The 21,102-nt window shown below is 33.0% G+C and overlaps 1 protein-coding gene across 4 annotated transcripts in view; it reads right to left on the reverse strand.

Moving 5' to 3' along the window:
- LOC111680340 (neurofibromin) overlaps positions 1 to 19,816 on the reverse strand; it is a 21,253-nt gene extending 1,437 nt beyond the window's left edge. The window contains exons 1-23 of one of the 4 annotated variants that reach the window (XR_006940530.1): positions 19,648 to 19,816; positions 18,774 to 18,920; positions 18,192 to 18,718; positions 18,023 to 18,128; positions 17,491 to 17,957; positions 16,558 to 17,432; positions 16,283 to 16,430; positions 15,717 to 16,214; positions 15,100 to 15,651; positions 14,901 to 15,035; positions 14,168 to 14,836; positions 13,880 to 14,106; positions 13,400 to 13,814; positions 13,142 to 13,333; positions 12,820 to 13,081; positions 10,937 to 12,760; positions 10,343 to 10,609; positions 10,024 to 10,281; positions 9,861 to 9,959; positions 8,981 to 9,070; positions 4,561 to 4,763; positions 4,143 to 4,498; positions 3,571 to 3,759 (exon numbers count right to left, since the gene is read on the reverse strand). Coding sequence is in view for 3 of the 4 variants with exons in the window: in XM_023441976.2 (XP_023297744.1) it covers positions 3,638 to 3,759; positions 4,143 to 4,498; positions 4,561 to 4,763; positions 8,981 to 9,070; positions 9,861 to 9,959; positions 10,024 to 10,281; positions 10,343 to 10,609; positions 10,937 to 12,760; positions 12,820 to 13,081; positions 13,142 to 13,333; positions 13,400 to 13,814; positions 13,880 to 14,106; positions 14,168 to 14,836; positions 14,901 to 15,035; positions 15,100 to 15,651; positions 15,717 to 16,214; positions 16,283 to 16,430; positions 16,558 to 17,432; positions 17,491 to 17,957; positions 18,023 to 18,128; positions 18,192 to 18,718; positions 18,774 to 18,920; positions 19,648 to 19,707 (8,499 nt within the window). In the remaining variant the exon portion in view is untranslated. Of the gene's footprint in view, positions 1 to 3,433; positions 3,760 to 4,142; positions 4,499 to 4,560; positions 4,764 to 8,980; positions 9,071 to 9,860; positions 9,960 to 10,023; positions 10,282 to 10,342; positions 10,610 to 10,936; positions 12,761 to 12,819; positions 13,082 to 13,141; positions 13,334 to 13,399; positions 13,815 to 13,879; positions 14,107 to 14,167; positions 14,837 to 14,900; positions 15,036 to 15,099; positions 15,652 to 15,716; positions 16,215 to 16,282; positions 16,431 to 16,557; positions 17,433 to 17,490; positions 17,958 to 18,022; positions 18,129 to 18,191; positions 18,719 to 18,773; positions 18,921 to 19,647 lie in introns of those variants that run through there. The other 3 variants (XM_023441976.2, XM_046948568.1, XM_046948567.1) reach the window with 3 other exon arrangements.
- Between the last annotated feature and the right edge of the window lie 1,286 nt (positions 19,817 to 21,102).

The following is a 21,102-nucleotide window of genomic DNA, read 5'->3' on the forward strand; positions in this document are numbered from 1 at the left end:
CGTTTTCAATTATATGAGAGTAGATTGTGAGTTATTGTACAATAATTTTTATGCGAATAATGTAAGTTTGAAATTTAAAACTAACACAAATTTTTTCCAAATGCTTTTCAAAACAATTTTTTTACGATAAACAAAAACAAAATCTACGTCTCGTCAATGTTTACCAGAAATGAATCAGAGGTCGAAGTCGACCGGCTTCGAGTCGGAGCTTAGCCGCCGCCGAACTATATTTAGTTGCTTGAGCCGCCGCCGAAACATTCGGCTTAAATCGACTCAAATTTTTTTAATGTTTTTATTAACTAGACTGTAAGATCAATTATGTTTAAAATACACTATGGTGAAGGGTATATAAGATTCGGCACAGCCGAATATAGCACTCTTACTTGTTTAAATATATTTTTAATTTTCTGAAATTTTTTTTATACACAAAAGCCATAAATTTTTGTTTTTTTTTTTAAGAAAAACTGACATGCAATTTTATTATTTTATAAATATTTAAATTGTTAGTGGTTTTTAATTAATAAATTTTTATACTAAATCTACCAAAATTTTTTTAAAGCATTTCTTAAGAAACTTTTCTACTGGGTTTTGTTGTTGTGTATTGTAGTTAAGTGTGTGACACATATAGAGTTTAATTAGTAAATTTGTTCGTTATTTGTTTAATATTTTAAGCTTAAATACTAATGACATTTGTTTGAAACAAAATGAAAAAAAATAAAATAAATGCATTAACTGTGTTATTTCGTTGGGCAGAGATTGAAAAGCTAGACACCTAACAATTCCTTTGGGAACTTAAAATAGCTTTTTTTTCTAAATTTTCCTTTCTTCTTATGCACATTACAGTAGCCTCAGATAAATATTCTATTAAAGTCAATCGTCTTATTATCTAAAGCGATTTATTTAACTATCATCAGCAAAATTTCTTTGAACTCACATACAAAGATCATTCTCATTGGTCATATTTAAACATTTACAGTTCTCGAATCAATGATTTGAAAAAGAATTCTTGGACCCCATACAAATAAAGAACATTGAATACTTTATCTATTATCATTGGCCATATTTTAACATTTATAATTCTCAAATAAATTGTTGAAAAAAGTGGTCTGTGACCCCTGGGGGCCAAAGTAGCGTTCCAGTAAGTTCCCGCAATGTGCCAAAGAAATACATAACCATACAACACTAAATCGTTTATAGAATTGACTTCATATTCGAGAGTTTTAAAAACTCTTAACTAAAGCTGTTATGTAGCCCTCTAGGGGTCTGTAGACCTCTAGGGGTTTGTATTATAGTAACGTTCCAATAAGTCACTGAACTGTTCTAGGGAAATAAATAATCATATAAACATTAAAATGTTTATAGGATTGACTTCATATTTCAGGATTTACAACTCTAAAGCAAAGCTTTTTAAAAGCCGGTAGATCTCTAAGGGTTTGTATTATAACTGAGTCATTCGTAAAATTGAATTGAACTAACAAAGGAATATGAAATTTTCCCATTTTCATTACATTAATTAAAATTTAAGAGTTTTTTAATTAATGGGCTGAGTTGCCTTGAATATTCTAAATCAAAGCTATTTAAAAGCCGGTAGACCTCTAGGGTTTTGTATTATAACTGAGTCATTCGTAAAATTGAATTGAACTAACACAGGAATATTACAAAATGTAAAAATTTTCCAATTTTCATTAGATGAATTAAAATTGAAAAGTTTTTAAAATGAGAATTATTGGGCAACAAGGACTCGAGGCTAAGTTACCCTGAATACTCTCGGGGATCCGAGGATATATTTTAACATACAATATTAGCATTAGTTTTAATTTAATTTAAAGTCTAAAGCAACGTTTATGAAAATGATCTGTAAACCCCTATTGGAACTGCATCAAAATTGGGGATTTCTGTAACTTGCATTAAACTAACGTAGGGTCATCGATTAATGCAAAACTATCTACATTTTTATCGAACTTAAATAAAATTTTAGAGTTTTTTTCATACTCCATACTAAGAATTTGAAGTCGAACTCTGATTTAACTTTTCATAAGTCTGAATTCATCTTTCATATTTGTAATGGTGGTCAGTAGATCCTTGTGTATAAGGAAAACTGTTTTGCACTGACATCGGCACATTATTCAATTCAATTCCTCATTGTCAGAGTTTTTTTAAACACTAGATAACAAATGTTGTTCTACGGACCCCTGGGGTTTAACACATCATTATTGTGAATACAATAAGAGATATGAGATTAAGTGCAGTTGATCGTTTAATATTAATATGAATAGTCTGAATTCTTAAATCTGAATTCAAAAGCCTACCCCAACAGTTCTCAAAATGAAAACTTGTAGATTCGGAAAGTTTGCGAAGAGGTTCTAGAGCATTTATATAGTAAATATTAAGAAAAAGTTTTATAATACTCTCTCTCCTTTCCGAAATTATTTAAATGAGACTAGTAGTTGTTGTTGTAACAGATTGGCTGTGGTTGGATGTGTTTTCCTTGGGGAAAAAAGTTTCGGTTAATACAGCTGTTGCTGAGCTGACAATCTTTGATCGATTGAGAATCGGGTCGTTCTGGAGCGGAGATCCAATTGTTGTGGAAACGAGACTAGTAGTTCGCTACAAGCTGAAAATTTGTGAAGATTGTGATCTTTTTCGAATATCGTAACTTTTCTATTATGAACTTTGTAAGTGACTTGTTCAAAAAATTAAAATAAATTATAAAAATTCGAACTTGTGTTCGAAAAAATTTAGCTTGAGTTTCATTTGAGGCCGAAAATTAATCATTATTTAAACTTTTTGAAAAAAATTTAGAGGAATTAAATAAAAATATGTTTTTTTTTTAAACATTTCATCATTCGAAAATTACAAAACTTATCCTCTTTACTAGGGTTCTATAAATCGACTTTCGAATAATCGAACAATCGACTTTTTGTCGAAAAAAGTCGAAGTCGAATATTTTCTTCCAAAAAAAGTCGATAACTCGACTATCGCCTATGAAAAAAATCGAAAAGTCAACATTGTAAAAAAAAGTCAAAAAAAAAAAATCGAAAAAAGTCGAAAACTCGAAAGTAGTAGAAAAATGTCAAAAATAGTCGAAAATTTTCGAAAATTTTCGAAAAATTTTCAAAAAAGTGGAAAAAAGTAAAAAACACTAAAATAGTCGGAAAAAGTAAAAAAATAGTCGAAAATAGTCAAAGTCGGAAAAAGTAAAAAAATAGTCGAAAATAGTCAAAGTCGGAAAAAGTCTAAAAGTCGATTTTTAACTAAATGTAAAAAGTCGAAAAGTCGACTTTTCGTTTCACCTATAGAACCCTAGTCCTTACATTATATACTGTAAATCTCTCATTTTCAACAACTTTTAATCTCTTTAGTAAGCAAAAATAATAATAATAATAATAAAAAATGTGTTTAAAAGCATTTTTGGACATTTAAGCATAGTGAGTTGTTGTTATTGGATGATGGATGGGATTAAGTATATTTGTTTAGTTGTTTTTGGTTAATTAACTAATATATGCCATATAATGCTAATAATTAATTGTTAATATTAATCAATAATGATGGTAATGATGATAATGATACTTTTTGTTTAATATTTTCTGTTTGGTTAATAAATAATTATGTCGAAGTCTAATTGCTGGACTCATTGTTAATTGTTATGTGATGGACTTTCGGTGAGACGGTGCTTGGCGCGTGCTTTACTGTGTGATGCACGACGGAGAGAGCTTACACTGCCGCCGAATTCATGATCTAATGATTCCGATGAGAAAGCTACAGATACCGAAAAAAACAAACAAACAAATAATAAAAGGTATACGAAAAATAAAAGAAATACGAAAAAGAAAAAAAATATACAAAAAATTCACAATCAGAGATAATATATAAACTAATTATTAGTTAGTTTAATAAAATTTCTTGTTATATAAGTATTTCTGTATGTCAATGAGCTGAGCTGAGGAGGTGAAGGGGTTAGTGAGTTAGTGGTTGATGACTAGGAATGAATAAATTATTAATTAATTTCCATAAAGTAATTTTGTTTCTGTGTAAAAACTACTAATTTTAAAAAGGAAGAAACCATAACAATATAAAAAGCGTAAACCAAAAAAAGAGAATTTTTTTTCCAAAAAAAAGGAATAAATTTCTTTGGTATTAACCTTTATCCGTGGGAGAACCTAGCGTCAAACTGCTCAAGCTGGAGCTTAAATTATAGGGACGCACCAAAGGAACAATGGGTGCCTGTTGTTCATCGCCAGGTAGACAAGTTTCTACCATAGCCTCCAAACAGTTAACAAATAATTCCGAAGATTCACCCATAACATTGTATTTGGTAAAAGGTCCGGCAAAACGCCACAAACCACCAAAACCACAACTTTGTAGAAAATGCAATTGCTGCTGTGAGGGATCTTCACTGGCCAACATATTTTGGATAATATTTTGTACTGAGTTCAAGACAACTTGATCATGAGACACGGATAGTATATTGTTGATTTTTTGATCCAATAATGAGTGTCTAAAAAAGAAAATTTACAAAATAAACTTTCTTAACTATTTAATGTCATCATTACTACTTACATTACTGGAAAGACCTTGGGAAATACCACAGATCCTTCGGCTAAATATTGATATAATACACGTGTTTCATTTTCATCGGAGGTATATTTAACTAATGTTGCCAATACGGTTAAAACCAAAGCCTGTATTGACAAATCAGGTAAAACTTCAGGATCCAATAGAACATTCGATTCATTGGATACAGAGGTACGTGAGCCGCGTTCCTATGAAAAAATTAAATAAATTTGTTAAATATGTTTTAGATCAAGACTCTATGTGTAATCCTTAAAAGTTTTATTGTTCTATACATAATTTTTTACTTTTGTATGCATTTCATTACAAAAATTTTGTGCTTTTTGTGGTATTACTATATGTATATTAGTATGTATGTAGTAAAAAATGTGTGCTACACTTAATATTTTGTATTAGTTTTAGTAACTATTTAGTGCATTTTTTGTGAGTTTTTTTTTTGGGAGGGTAATTTGATGTGCTAGTGTTAATTGGTGATAATAATGTGTATGCGTGTAAGTTAAAATATTTCCTTAAGTTTTAATTTACTTTATATCAACAAAATTTTGGTGGCTTTAACAAAAATTTATTTAAGTAAGAATGTGGATCTTGTAGTAAATTTTCTGTGTGTTTTTAAAATAAATTTAAACTAAACATGCCACTTGCTAAAAATGTTTAATCTACTAGTTAAGCTTGGCTTTATATGCAGAGTTGGATGTTTGGTTTTTTTATAAAAGTTTCGAGCATTTCAATAGACTTTCAGAGGTGATAATTTGCTTGATGTTATTTCGGGTTAAAAACTGGCTTAATCCCTGTCTGAAAAATAACGTCACTTGTTATTCCGAAGCAAAGGATATACAGTAGTTTTCCGATTTAACGACCATTCAATTCTACGAACATCGCATTTAACGAACTAGCTAATTTTTCCTTTTGACTACCTTAAATAACGAACAAAACTTGTTTTTTGTACTCTGTTTAACGAACTAATAAAAATATTATTTTTAAATTAAGATAAAATGACATTTATCAAAAATAACTAATAACCTAAGTTGTAGCAAGCGGAGCTTTTATACCCAAAACTGTAACTCATTCTGTGTTCTTATTAAATTTTAGTTCGATGTAGCTATGTCCGTCCGTCCTTCAGATAATGACTTTAACGCTCAATACTCGCTTAACAATACGAGTACGCCGAGTACTAACCGATATCTCTAACAAATTTTATGGGAATCGGTCCATAATTGACCTTACCCTCCATATCAGGCCCCCTTAAGAAAATTACTTCAACGCTCATTACTCGCTTAAAAATACGAGTATAGCGATGAACTTCGAGAAATAACTTTAAAGCTCATGACAGAATTAAAAATACAGCGATTAAATTCGACACAAATATGGTTTGAAGGTGGGTATATAAGATTCGGAATTTTGTGTTTTGTACTATTTTTATAAAAAAAAAGAATAAATTTTTGTAAAATACATTTAAAAAATATTTTATGTACCTATTTTTAATTATTTTCCTACCAAAAACCCACGTTTTACTTAGTACTGCATATAACGAACTTTTCAATTTTACGAACAGGCCTGACAACATATGGGTTCGTTAAATCGGAAAACTACTGTATATCATATAAAGCAAATTTTCCTATTATAAACCTGTGTTTTTCCACACTTCTTCCCTTTACCTTTTTTGGACCTCTTAGGGCGGGTTTCTTACTTATCAGTTAAACCAGGCTTAACTTGCTGTTAGATTAAACTCGGAACAAATTTAGGTGGACTTTAACCGATGATTGTGTTTTTCAGTTAGTATTGTTCTTCCAAAATCATTGTTTTTTTGTTTTTGTTAATTGTGTAACTTGAGTTTAATTGGCCAATTACACTCAGTTAAACTAAGATAATAAGTATCTTTACTGATAACTGAAAAACACGAAACATCTATTAAACCAGGTTTAACCAAAGAATGAAGATTATCTTTATTAGAAAAACTCGCCCTTAATAGATTACAGTGACTTTATAATATTGCTATCAAGGTAAGTTATTCACGCATAAATATATATTCGCTTGTTGCTGTAACAGTTTTGATGTGTTGGAAGTTGTTCCCCGCGAAATATAACTTCCAATTAAAGGTGTTGCTGCGTTAATTAGGAAACGAGTCATGCAGGAACATTAATAAAATAGCAGTAGGGCTTTTTCTGCATTGTATGCTCTTTTCATGGATAGTTGGTTAACGTCAGAGTCAGTATCGTAGAGTATTAGATCCAGCCAGTAGCTGTGAGAAATCTCAGGATCTCATAAAGCTTAGATACAGATTAAAGGCCTGCACAAGACAACAGTAATGCAATAATTTGTTTAAAAAAATATCGTGTGCGCCATCAAAAGCACAATGAATTCTTCAGCAAGTTGTTTTCTTGTGCAGGCCTTTAATCTAGATATTTTACCAAGGTTAGATATGAAGTAAATGCCAAAAAACGGTTAGAGCAGGGAGAGCAGGGAGCATTTACAGAGAAGATGGAAGAATGTTTCATCCTTTTCCTTGTCTTTGCAACTGCGATATTGCTAATTGAAGTTAAACCCAAGACTACTTACATGTCTGCCTATCAGCCTATAACCTGTTAATACTGCTATCAGCACAAGGTGTCTCGTGCGTTTCTTTTTGAAAGCCAGCCACAATAACTGTCTCCCTTGACATGTTTCTAAGATATTTCTCCTATTTCAGTCTTTTGAAGAAAGAATCTGTGAATACTGCTCTTGATAAAACCTAAAGGAGTCGCTACTAAAACACCGTTGGACTTTTCTGTTTTCTCTCCAAAACTATATTTTGGTTGAAAATTAAAGTGATCACAGAATATAATCCTCATTGCTCTTTGGCATCTAGTTTAGCCAGAAAATTAATAGAATATTTTTACTTTTGATTTCATTTTATATTTTGACTCGAAATGTTTCTAAAGCGTCGATTCTCAATAGGGAGAAATGAATGTCGGTGTTCTTTTCATCCATCATCATATAACCCAGCACACATCTCATTCATACGACACATTCATGAGAGAAAAACATACGACAAATTCATTATAGGTAGACGGGTGGGGTGAGGCCGGTAGTACCTCAAATTCATCCCGTACCATAAACAATTAATACCAACTCATTTCCAACGCTTAGTGACATATAGGGTTCTATAGTTGAAACGAAAAATCGACTTTTCGACTTTTTGTATTTAGTTAAAAGTCGACTTTTCGACTTTTTGCATTTAGTTAAAAGTCGACTTTTCGACTTTTTGCATTTAGTTAAAAGTCGACTTTTCGACTTTTTGCATTTAGTTAAAAGTCGACTTTTCGACTTTTTGCATTATATGAAAAGTCGACTTTTCGACTTTTTGCATTATATGAAAAGTCGATTTGTATTTGTATATGTATTTTTTAAATAGTCGACTTTTTTCAACTTTTTCCGACTTTTTGATTTTTTCCACATTTTGATTTTTTTTTTTGACTTTTCGACTTTTCTTCGAGTTTTTCCGACTTTTTCCGACTTATTGACTTTTTTCGACTTTTCTACTTTTTTTCGACTTTTTTCAACTTTTCGACTTTTCAACTTTTTTCGACTTTTATTAACAAAGTCGATTTTTCGACTTTTTCATAGATTATAGTCGAGTTATCGACTTTTTTGGAACAAAATAGTCGACTTCGACTTTTCGACTTTTTTCGACAATAAGTCGATTGTTCGATTATTCAAAAGTCGATTTATAGAACCCTAGTGCCATAGTCACTTCTCTGTGTCTCAGTCTTTTAACCAACACTTACTCTTCCCGCGAATTTTGGTTTAAACCAACTGACCAGCCAGGACATAGTCTTGCGGGCAACTGGCCACCCCTAGTACCAGATTATGCGGTGCTCTGGTCTGACCTCTTTTCAATCTATGCAAGTACTAAGCCAGGCTGTAGACTGCAACCATCTTTATAAACCGGGATTGCAATAACACCATGTTAGAGGCTTCACCAAGGTAACAAACCCCCGGGGGAGATGCATGTTCTTGAAATCTTACGCCGCCGTATTTCTCTTTAAATACATAATAATCTAGTGTTGAAGGTATATGACTATTAAGATCATTTTAATATGTTTCACTAATTGTTCAGATTTTATATATAGCAAATATTACAAAATAACTTTTCTATACTAAAAATTCTTTCTTAAATCTTTTAAATTTTTGTGTTTATTTACATTTATTTCACATTTCATGTGTGTGTGTTTTTTTTTTATAAAAAAGTGTGCTTTATTTCTGCTTTAAGTTAAAATCCCAAAAATATTTTAAATTTTATTTTAATTTTATAACATTATAAAGAAAAAACAAAAGTGCAAATAAAGATAAAAAAGAAATTGCTAAATATAGTAAAAATCAAGAAAGTAAGAAAATATTTGTAAGATTAATAAACAAAAATAAGCAATACCTGACGTTCTTCGATTCCACTAGCGTTATTCGGATCTTTGGTGGTGGGTACCGAAAAGGAGCGCTGAGTTTTAAATAAAACTCGGGCATTCTTCAGTCAATAACAATTTTGTTTTTGTTTTGTAAAATATTTAACATTTTTTGGGGGTTTGTTGTTTGTGTTGTTGTTTGTTTTTAATATTTACGAAATATTTTAACAATTTTGTAGTTTGAAACGAACATAAAACAATGAGAGATATTTTGGATATATTAATTTTTGAGCATGCAATTAAAAAAAAGGAATAAATACAGGCGTGTTAACGATTATTGGGAGTATAATTTGTATGATATATTTTTTTTAAATAATATAAGGGAATGTATAAAGAAAAATGTGAAATTATGGAAGAGGTTTATGAAATGAAGTTTGTTTAAGGATGAAAAATATATTTATTATTACAAGCACCAATCACAGCAGGCATAATACGATTATGTAATATTATGAATAGTAGTAGTAGTAGAGTATAAATATTTTTTTTAAACATTATTAAGTACATAAAAAAAGAAAGAAATGGAAAAATTTGTATTTAATTTCTTTAGTTAATTTAATATTGTCAAATTAATAAAGAGATTTTATCAAAGAGAAACATTTATATAATAATATAATATGGACGGACACCGGATTCGTTGAAAGAAAAATATAGTTAATTAAATGCAAAATATAACGAAACCGGTGAAAATATAAATTTGTATATGAACTCAAAGAAAAAAAAACAATTTTAAACATTTATTTTAAATATTAATAATGGAAATACCAACTTCAAAGAAGCTAAGAAAATACATTTTTAATATACAATATTTAATGCTTTTAAATCGTGTTAAATTTGTGTTTCTTAAAAACTTACCGGTTGTACAGGTACTTTATGATGACGCGCGAAATTTAAAGCGGATTGATCTAAAATATCCCAAGACTTTTGACGACGTGATAAAGCCATGCCAAATTGCTGTAGAACAAAAATAAGTTGAAAAAAGTGTTTTTTGAAATCGTATCCCTTTTCAATAACTTACATTATGTGTGCCATTAGCTGCTGTCTCGCCATTCTCTAAGGTGGTATTCAATTCAACTGGCCATCTAGGTAAGGCATGTTTGACATGACAACGTGATCGTACTTCTTCTGAGACGGCCACCAGGGCGGTCAAATAGGCTACACTATCGGGTGTTACTTCAAATTTATCTCGTCTTAAAGGTTTAGCTATAATGCCCAATAGCATGGTCAATATACGGGAAGTACGTGATACGGTGGTTGGTGTAGAATGTCTAAATCCCTAAAGTATTTGAAACACTCATTATTTTGTTTACCTTTTTTAAAAATAAAACCATTCTTACCTTTATTAAATGTCCCACCAGAGCAAAATGGAAATTACTACGAAATGAGAGACCCACCGCATGATCTAGTTGTTTAAAATGCCATTCTAGTTTCTCACGAGTGCACATCATGACCTCGGCAATGTTGGCATTGTCAAAGCAACCCTGGGATTTAAGGGTATGTAAATTTTGTTCTAGTAATGCCAAACCAGCTCCATATAAGTTGCCCTCATCCAATTGTAAAACAGAAATGGCCACCCAAAAGAGATTGCGATGTATGGGAGATTCCTGTAGTTAAAGAAATTCAAAAATGAGTATAAACTTTATAAATAAATCAGAAAAATTTCGCATAATAATTTGCTAGAAAGTTCGAAAATTTTTCATCAAAAAAATTTTAATGAAAATTTTTCTTCAAAAAATTTTAGTGAAAAATTTTCTTCAAAAAATTTTAGTGAAAATTTTTATGTTTAATATTTTCGTGAAGAAAAGTTCACAAATTTTTGTTTTTTTGAAAATTTATATTTTGAAATTTCAGCAAACGTTTCCATCAAACTTTTTTTAACTTTCATCAATTTTGTTGGATATTAAGAAATATTTTAGTTTTAAATACTTTACCGGTCTTAACAGCGGCTGTATGCGTGTCAAACACATGACAATTGCCTCTATGAGAGTGATATCATTAAAGGATTCCACCGCCTTCACCAATATCCTTAACAACTGCTTGACTTCCTGATCCGTAACACTCTTGCTAATGCAGCCAAACACTATCAAAGCTCTCGGCTGTAAAGCAGGATTATAACAGAATGCAAAGCTACGGGCCAATGAATTCCACGTTTGCAACCACTGACAATCGGGTACATCACGCATACAAGATTCCATTATTTCCAGCAGAGCATCGGTTATAACTTCCAAGGAGGGCAAAGATAAACGTTCTCTATCGGCGGGCAATGTTTGTGATACCCTTTCGTTGCCCAACCACTTATCGGGGGGATGGCGACAACTGGAACGGAAAGCAGTAACGGCAGCCGATTTAACTTTGCTAATGCCAAAGAGTAAGTAAAATTTGGGCAGAGAGAATTCATCCAAAGACAAACGCAACACTCTTTGAGCTTCTTCGGAGAAGATGGGTTTGGTGCAGGTACATAGAGAGTGTATGATATTAATGACTAGACCATGAGTTGAGGCACGCATGGACAAAGAACCCGAGCAAACCAGAAACGTAATGGTATGGAAGAGATACGGCAAATGGGTGGCCACATCTAGACAATTGTTAAAGGACAACATAAGTAAATAGCGACCCAAGATGGCTATATCATCCCACATGACATGTTGCTCTAGGAAGGGAGTAGGATTGGTACAGGTCTTGTCCATAACACGGCACATGCGCGTTATAACTTTTTTCGATACCAACTGGACATTGGCCGAAGCCAAAGCCACTGCTGTATCGGCCATTATTTCCACTTGCGGTGAACCCAAGCCGTATATTAAGGACTTATGTAGGAAATTGTCCAATACCATATCAATAAGTTCCGGTATTTGACCCACGGAACCCCAAATCTTAGCCTGAACGGAGGGATACATTTCTTTTTGTTCGATGGTTAGACATATGAGTTTATCCAGTATCTGAGATACTTTCAATTTTTTGGCATCATCATTGGATTTACAGAATTTCACCAGATTCTTAAGCCAAGGAGTCATGTACTCCAAGCACAAATGTTTCAATTCGATGGTACTGCGTTGGAAGCCCTGTATACATTCCTCAAGAAATTCCAAGGTCAAATGAGGCTCATTGGTGGCTAATTTTTCGCTAACCGATTTAATGAAAATAGTGTTATTAGAGGGTATACACAAACCCTGAGTCTCCAGCAACTGGCCCTCGATTTTCAAATCAAATGTGGCGGTTAAAGCGCAGAGAAGATTATAGGCAGCGGTACGCAAATTGGGATCTGCAGAACCCAAATTTAGCAAAGCTTGGTTTAGTAAAGTGCCCGGCACATCCTTGGGTCTAATTTTCTGATGAACTGTCACCGAGTCTGGTTGACTTAACTCCCAGCGATTTCGGATATGTATAATAGCTTGGACAATATTATCGCAATCGTTGTGTATGAAACTTAATTGACCACTTTCATTTGCTATGGATAGAGTAAATTGGTTATCATCTACCAAACACACTTCCTCTATTTCGGAGGCATAGTACACATCGTTTAGTAATACGGAATGGGCCAAGACCTTAGTTTTTTCCGCAGAGGTGATCTGTAAAGCTGTAGGACCCACTTTAATGGCTACTTTGGTATCCTTGTGGCTTAGTTTTAAAGCATTGCTAAACACTTTTAAATCCTCATCTAAAGAAAGAGTTGCGCCTGGTAGTTTCTGTTGATCCGATTCGATGTAGTCGTTGAGTTTATTGGGTGAATCCAAAAACATTAATTTACGATTGCCCTGAGAAATTGTGTTTGTTTAGTGAACAAGTTTTCGTAAAAACACTCAAGAATAGTTACCTTTAGAGGCGCCAAAATGCGATCATGAAATTTGGTATATTCCCTAACCCAAGAGTTGCAATTGTAAATATAAACAGCATGTACATTTTCATAGGCCACAGCGGGTAATACATAAAACCATTTCTGTAGGAACTCTGTGCGGAATCTATTGTCCGAGTTGACATGAGTAAAATCTATGACAACCTCAAAGGTGGAGTGACAAAAAGGTTTTAGAGTTAAAATAACATGATAGATCAAAAGATCACCATTTGTTTCACCAATTCTGGAAAGTAAATGATAAGTTTTCATTGGGAAAAGCACGGCCAGAAAGAGAGAGACTTACTTATAACGTCTGGCAATATAATAAAACACTGGATGTCCTGATTTGCTAGTGCCGGCTTGATAGAAAATATTCATAGCTTTCAGTGCCTTAAACTCTTCCTTTTCGTGCATTTGATGTTTAACCATGATTTCTTCAAAGTTGGTTGAAGACATATCAATGGAACTCCAGCGTGGATAAGAAGAAAACATCATGCTGTAACAGAGAAACAAAAGCTTATAACATAATTCAATTTGTATTGTTAAGATCATTAGAACTTACTGAGAATCCACTGGTTTGTGCTCGGGTGGTCCCAAATAAGCCAATAATGTGGCCATTTTATCAAAAGGTCTTCTACCGACTGCCTTGTGATCCCGACTACTGGACAAATAGTCGCCTATCTTTTCCTGATGAGTCCACAACAAACGATGCAAAGCCAAAACATTGGCATCCGAAATAAAACTCATGCTATGCGAGGTTTGATCTACCGTTTCACAATCTGAAGCTATTTGTATAAAGAAACGTCGGCCCGCCTCAAAATGTTCCCTTAGGAAATCATTGAAACACAACATATGCTGTTCCTTGGAAAACTCTACATGATTTGCAATGTTTTGTAAAATTTTAGACATTAACATCAAGCCACGCTTAACCGAACTAGGTACTTGTTTGCCCACAATGCCCAATTCCTGGGGAGAGACTAAAACACAAACGAAAGTCATTGAAATATGTGAAAACACTGCCATATTTACTTATGACACTTACCTATGGCTGGGTTAATAAATCTTAAAAATATTACCGTGCCCACTGCTCCTATATTATTCTGCAATAAATTGGGAAAACGTTTACTCAACACCTGATACAAACAATGACACATGGAACGCAATTGAGGGGGAAAACGATCTGCCGAATTGATAATGGCATCAAAAACCTTTTTTGTTAAAGCTATCAGATTACAGCGATTAACATCTAATTCATCCCCAGGATCTAGTCTGAAATGAGAACTTTCAAATGTGTTTAAGTTTAACTGAGTTTTTTTGTAATTTCACCAACCTGGCGGGATCAACTTCAAAACAGGTATTAGGATTATCCAATAAAGGTCTTATCAAGGGTTCCAGCAGTAGCTGCAAATAAGCTGAACCATAGATTTTAAAACAAAAAGCCATGATTTTACTGCCCAATGAATTGCCCCGAAATAGAGTCTGCATACAATCGGATACCTCCACCTCGCGATAGAACATATTCCACAATAAAGGAGACAATAAATGTTTGGCATCGAATAAGGTGACTAAAACACGGGCCAATTCATCCATTTGGGAAGTGGTCACTACATTAGCCAAAGCCATAGCTATGGGTAATTCTCCCTTATCACTGATCATGGTAACTAGCTGTACCAACTGCTCAAAACGATCAGCCAAAACTGTTTCAGCTAAAGTATCAAATTCTGTGCCTTGTTGCAGAATTTGTGTTAAAACTTCCATAAAAGCGGCACGAGTTTGTAAATCGGGATTGTAGCCCAAGTCAATGGAATGCATAAGACCTGAATCAATATTGGCTCCCAATAGGTTAGACATGGCTTGAATGGTGGCATTGCGTAAAGCGGTTAATTTGCCGGCAGCTAAACGTGGTCGAGGAGGCAAAAGAGGAGGATTGTTCAGTTCCTTTTCAGCCTCCGAACTATCTATGCAATCGTTTAAGAGATTCATAAACAAAGTAAAATATCTGAAAGTGAAAACAGGAAATAATCAAACAAATATTTAGTAAAATGTTCAATGTAGATAATTACTTAAGAAACAGAGCACTTTTGGCATCCATTAAATCACCACGATCTGATTCCTCAGGTTGCAAGGGCAAACCTCTTAGTAAAGCTGCCACAGCCTCCATGCAAGCCTGATCTAAATCTCTAAAAATAACCGAAGTACTAAAAAGAAAGAAAAACACATAAACAAAAATTCCCTAGAACTCTCAAACCAAAAACAATTTACTTGGTTATCAAAGCAGGATCTGTTGAACTGGGTGGCGCTATTTGATGTGAAGTGCCCATTACCCAATCCGATAAATATTCCACCAATTTATTGCGAAATTTCATTTCTTGTCTAAAAGCCAAATCATCTCTACGTTTCATCATAACCTCCACCAGTTGACATAATTTTGTTTTAATACGAATAGCATAGAAAGTCATATCGAGATGACGAACGTAACGTACTATACCCAACATCATGCATTCAATGCTGGTTACTCCTAAATTTTCCGCCGTTGAGGGTTGTTCATTATTGGGGTCTTTATTGGGTTTAGGATCCAAAATCGATTTCATTATATAGATAATGTGTTCAATAAACTGTGTATTAATATCGGTAACATTAACTTGGCCATGTTGATCAAAGAATTTCTCAACTATAGCACGTATTTGATCGAAAAGTATGGGATATAAGTAAGTGGACATTTCTTCTCCAACAAGTTCTTTAACATTTTTTTGAATATTTAAACCGATTTTCTCATTGCTGCAAACCAATAATCTTAAAAGTTGCCCAATAAATCTAGGAAAGAAATTTAACAAATTTTACAAATTATTTTACAATATCCCAAAAAAAAATCAACTCACTGTGTCACCGGACAATATTGCACCTCCTGTTGTGGTCCCTGCGGTATAGCAGTCAATGATACCGAATTTGGATTTAATGAACCTCTACCCGAACTGGAAGAACTCGATAGTGAATGTAACGAGTTTTGTGCCAATGAACTAATGGAACCCTGATTTATAGGATGTATATGGGCGGCCGGTAAGGGCTGTTGAAATGAGCCAAAACTTTGAGAATATTGATGAAATGGTCCATGATTCGATAGACTGTGAGTGGTGTGTGCAGTAGCCTGAGCGGCTACTACTATTTGCTGGCGTCTTTTAATCAAACAAACACCACCCAAAGCCAATAGAAACCATGTCATATTGGCCCATTCCGTAATTTGTTCTTCAATATCATGTTCCGATGATTGATGACTTGCTCTTCGCTTGCCTATGCCGCGGTGAAATAATTCAGCTTGACCATCTTCGGTTTTGCATTTGGGATAAGTTTGCAACATTTTACTCATTATTTCCCAATTCCTGTGAGGTTAAAAGTAATTGATGTAGTATTTTTTGCTCAATCATTCGAAAGCAATAATATCTCTTACCTGAATGTTTCTTCCCAGGCGGGTTGAACACCATCTATACAATGCTCGATTTTGCGTAGAAGTTGCATGATACGCTTTTGTAAATGCAAACGATTCCAAACATTACCATGACTGGTATCATAGAAACAAATACGAGAATCAGTGGCAGCTGAAATGAAATACATTTTTAGTGAAAGTTTTAAGTGAAACACAAACTTAAGTGAAAATTAATGGTAAAACCCAACTTTTAGTGAAAATTTGTAAAACACAATTTTTTGTGAATATTTTCTACTCACCCGATGATAATTGTGCCAATTCCTGATAGATGATATAATTAGGCACCAACATCGATACCGTTAACTCATCCGAGCCACAACAAATCTCCGCCTCTTCACACAGTAAACCAAAACATGATAATGAAGTCAGAACAGCATCCAAATCCACAGACCATAAATACATAAAGAATACAACTTCCAATTTAATGTGAGCCTGTTTACAAATAGCTATATGACTGCCCATATGAGCGTAGTCCTTATGACGCTGCAGAAAAGTATTGCGACATATCAAAATCTCCCTCAGCCATTTTAAAACATCCGTATAATTGGCTATTTGATGTTGGATTAATTTTTGTGATATCGAAAACAAAACCTGAGAACTAACATCCCAAAATGTGTTGATAGGGGCCTCTGGATTCCAAACTTCTATTTTTTCGGGAGCGTGTAAAGCCAATAGGGCCTCCATTGCCTCTTGGGCCACATCCGGCATGGACGGTTGATGCACCAAACTAACTAGACCATTAATTAACTCTAATGTGGAACTTTGTACCTCATGGGCAACTTTTCCTTGGGTATTAAGCAATAAAGTGGGATCTGCATGTATTAAACGTACTAATAGCAAAAGTAACATTTTATGTGCAGGACCTTCTTCGGATCTAGCTAAACCTTTTTGTGTATCCTTGGTTTTTAGTGTCAGCGAGGTAATCATTCTTAAGGGGGTATGGGCGATATAACCCTGTGTGGCTTTATTTAAAGTATCCGTAAATAAGGCTCGCAATTCCGCCGAACGATAGTGTACAACATCGGTTTGAGGCCACCAGGGCAAACGAGGCTGATTTACTATACGAAAAGGATTTTTACTTTGCAAACGAAAATCTACATAAATATGGGCCAGCCTAGGAAAAGAAATTTTATTGTTTTAAAAGTTTTCATAAAGAAATAGAATTAATTTACCTTAATAAAGAACACACTATAACAAAATGGTAGGCTTGCGGTGAATTAAGATTCAAACACACCTTTAAAGCCTCTATATTGTGGGGATTTATGCGAAAACATGATACCCAACAGTCAATCATTAGTTCTATATCGGCAAAGTTGTAACCTTGACCACGGGAAAACGGTTTCACCGGATTAAATAGTAAAGCTTTGATATCGTTGATTATGTATTGGACCAATTTAAAAATCACATTATTGGAGTCGTTGATATTCACGTAAGTAGCTGCCTTGCATAACTTCACACAGGCTATGGCGGCCGATTCGGTAACAAGTTTAGAAGGTGAATGTGGCCCTAGGCCTCTTTTAACACTCTCTATAAATTGTTTGGCCGAAAAATCCTTGTCACGTGTTTGAGCTTTTGAAGTAGCTTTATCTTTTTCCTTCTCGCCCTGCTGCAGTTCATTGACGGTGGCTTCCAAGCATGCCTAAGGAATAATTTATTTGAAAATATGTGTTTTTGTAAAAAAATCTGTTTTTAATAAATAATTACTGGATTTAAAATCAGCAGCAACATTTGCAAAGGCCACACTGTAGTTTTACTCTTTTTATTTTCAGCTTTATAAGCCTCCACAAAATCCAGTAAAGGCTCCCAGCAGCTGAAATATTTATAATGTATTTACTTTATATATCAAACAACAATCCTTTTTAACACTACTTACGTTGATATGTCACGATTCATGCCTCTTTGCAAATCCTGAAATTCTTGCGGATGATATTCTATCCAATTCCATATGGCTTTTTCAATTGAATTCAATAGAATTAAAGGTGGAGCTTTTTTCGAGCGAAATTTCGTTATAGTTTCCTGTAATAATTTTGTCAACTTGATCATATCCATATCAATATGTTGTATCAATTCAATATCCGAATAATCGGGATTCTCATCTGAACAAGCGGCCAATTCTTGTATTCTAGCCGATATACGATTAAAAACGGCGGAAAAATGATTTTGTGATAGAGCAAATAGAACTTTTGAAGCTAAAATTTTCAATTGGGCGGCATGAGGATTATTATCACTTTGGACATCAATAAATTGGGTAATTTCACGTAGTAATAGTTTAACATTCATGGCTTCTTCAAAACGAGCCGTATCCTTGGTCTGATTGGTTAGACAACGTTCGAGGGTGGTTAAAATAATGATCAAAGATTCAAAATAACAACGATCCGTTTCGTGACGATTTTGAATAGCCTGAAAATAAGTTATTGTTAAGTATTTAAATAGTTTAAATGTTAGACAAACTTACGGCTTCATTGACTCGTTGTAGCATTTTTGTAAGACCGGATATTACAAGCGAAAAACGATAACGTGAAATATGTATAAGACATCCCACCAATTGGTCTTGGCTCATTCTAGCCTGGGTGCCATGGGGTCCGGTTGTTTTGTTAGGAAGCTAGAAAAAATTAAACATAAACATTTAGTTTAAAATATTGGTTGGTTTGAAATTATATTAAAGAATACAAACATTAATTAATTTATTGCAAATTCATTCTTTTTTTTAATTTTAAATTTTGCGCAAATTTTTTTACCAAAAATATTAACCACTAAAATTTTTTTAATTAAATAAATATGAAATAACATTTGTATTTATTTACCATTTCAAATCTATGTCAAACTTTCAAACTCCTTAGAAAACAACAACAACACCAAACTCCCCCTTTTACAAAAGATACATATTCACAAACGAAAACAACAACAAAGTGAAATAACAACCTTCAATTTACCTACATTTTTTTTGTTTACAAACAAATACTACCCATACACACTTGCACAACCCCAATCTCTACCACACACGTATTCACTCATAACACACTTACAAAAAAAAAATTCATCAAAACACACGTGCAAAATTCATTCATTCCTTTCTTTCTCACTTCTGTCGGCATTTTCATTCATAATTTCGCTCCACACAAAACGTAAACAAACGTTAAACGCGAAAAAAACAACTTCTCAAAACAATAACAAATCATCCATCTCACTCGCACACTCTTTCTAACTCGCTCACACAATTTTTTCAATCGATACATCTGTATTGCCCAAAAAAATATATATTTTTTGCGTTTTTCACTTTACCATTTTGGGAGGAACCGTGATAGAATTTTTCAATATTTTCACTTTACCTGATCTTCGAAACGGGCCAATAATGAATTGGCCCATTCGCCTGGTTTTTGTGTAGCCATTTCGTTAGGTTTTAATAATTATTTTACACTTTTTATAGCATTTTTTAACAAAAATTTAACAGAGCAACAAACAATTCTCCAAATTAACTATATCTACAGAAAAATTTTCAATGCTGTGAAGTTGGTTGCAGTTGATTGTACATTGAGTGTGGTTAACGCAGTGTTATTTGAAAACAGCTGTTTGGTATACGAAAATAATCGCTGAAAAAATGTATTAATATGTAAATGGTAATGTAAATTAGAGGAAGTTGTTACCGGAAGTTAATTAAAATGGATATATTTAGTAGGTAATAAGTCAATTAATTATTTTAATTAAAAATTTGAAAAATAAATTTAAAAGGTTTTCGTTTTTTTTAATGTTTTAAATAAAGTTAAATCGCGACTAATGATGTAAATATATTAATCGCTTATTTTAGGTTTATGGGGAGTGGAATAGTGTACTCTTTAACAGAAGAAAAAGTAACTTAAAAAATTAACTTTTTCCCCAATCCAGCCATCTGTTCGTCGGTCATCTTTCTTTAATTGATGACGTTTATTTCATCGTTTTTGGTTGTTATTATGTTATTTAGTAAGCAAGTTAGTTATAGTTAATTTTTTACTAGGTTAACATGTTTACTAGGGTTCTATAAATCGACTTTCGAATAATCGAACAATCGACTTTTTGTCGAAAAGTCGAAGTCGACTATTTTGTTCCAAAAAGTCGATAACTCGACTATCGTCTATGAAAAATTCGAAAAGTCAAAAAAGTCGAAAAGTCGGAAAAAGTGGGAAAAAGTCGAAAGAAGTCGAAAAATTCGGAAAAAGTCGAAAATAGTCGGAAAGAGTCGAAAATAGTCGAAAAAAGTCGAAAATAGTCGAAAAAAGTCGGAAAAAGTCGAAAATAGAAAAAAGTCGAAAAAACTCAAAAAATTGCAACAAATAGAAAAAATATAAATAAAATTTGTTTATTAATAATAATAAATAATAATATAATGTTAAATGGCAACATTATAAATTTACGCTTTTGGCAACTTTATAAATTTTTAACTCTGGTCGGAAAAAGTCGAAAATAGTCGAAAAAAGTCGGAAAGTTAAAAGTCGAAAATAGTCGAAAAGTCGGAAAAAGTCAAAAAGTCGACTTTTAATTAAATGAAAAAAGTCGAAAAATCGACTTTTAACTAAATGCAAAAAGTCGACTTTTAACTAAATGCAAAAAATCGACTTTTCATAAAATGCAAAAAGTCGAAAAGTCGACTTTTCGTTTCAACTACAGAACCCTAATGTTTACTAGCATATAAGACCCTCGCTTTAACCATAGTGTTAAAACAAACCAAAAAACTTATAATAAGCAAAGAGAAATATTCAATATTTACACACTGTAATTATTTCAACTCAAAGCTAATGGAATGTAGCTTT

This window comes from Lucilia cuprina, chromosome 4 (assembly GCF_022045245.1).
Source record: "Lucilia cuprina isolate Lc7/37 chromosome 4, ASM2204524v1, whole genome shotgun sequence".
Classification (NCBI taxonomy): Eukaryota; Metazoa; Arthropoda; class Insecta; order Diptera; family Calliphoridae; genus Lucilia; species Lucilia cuprina.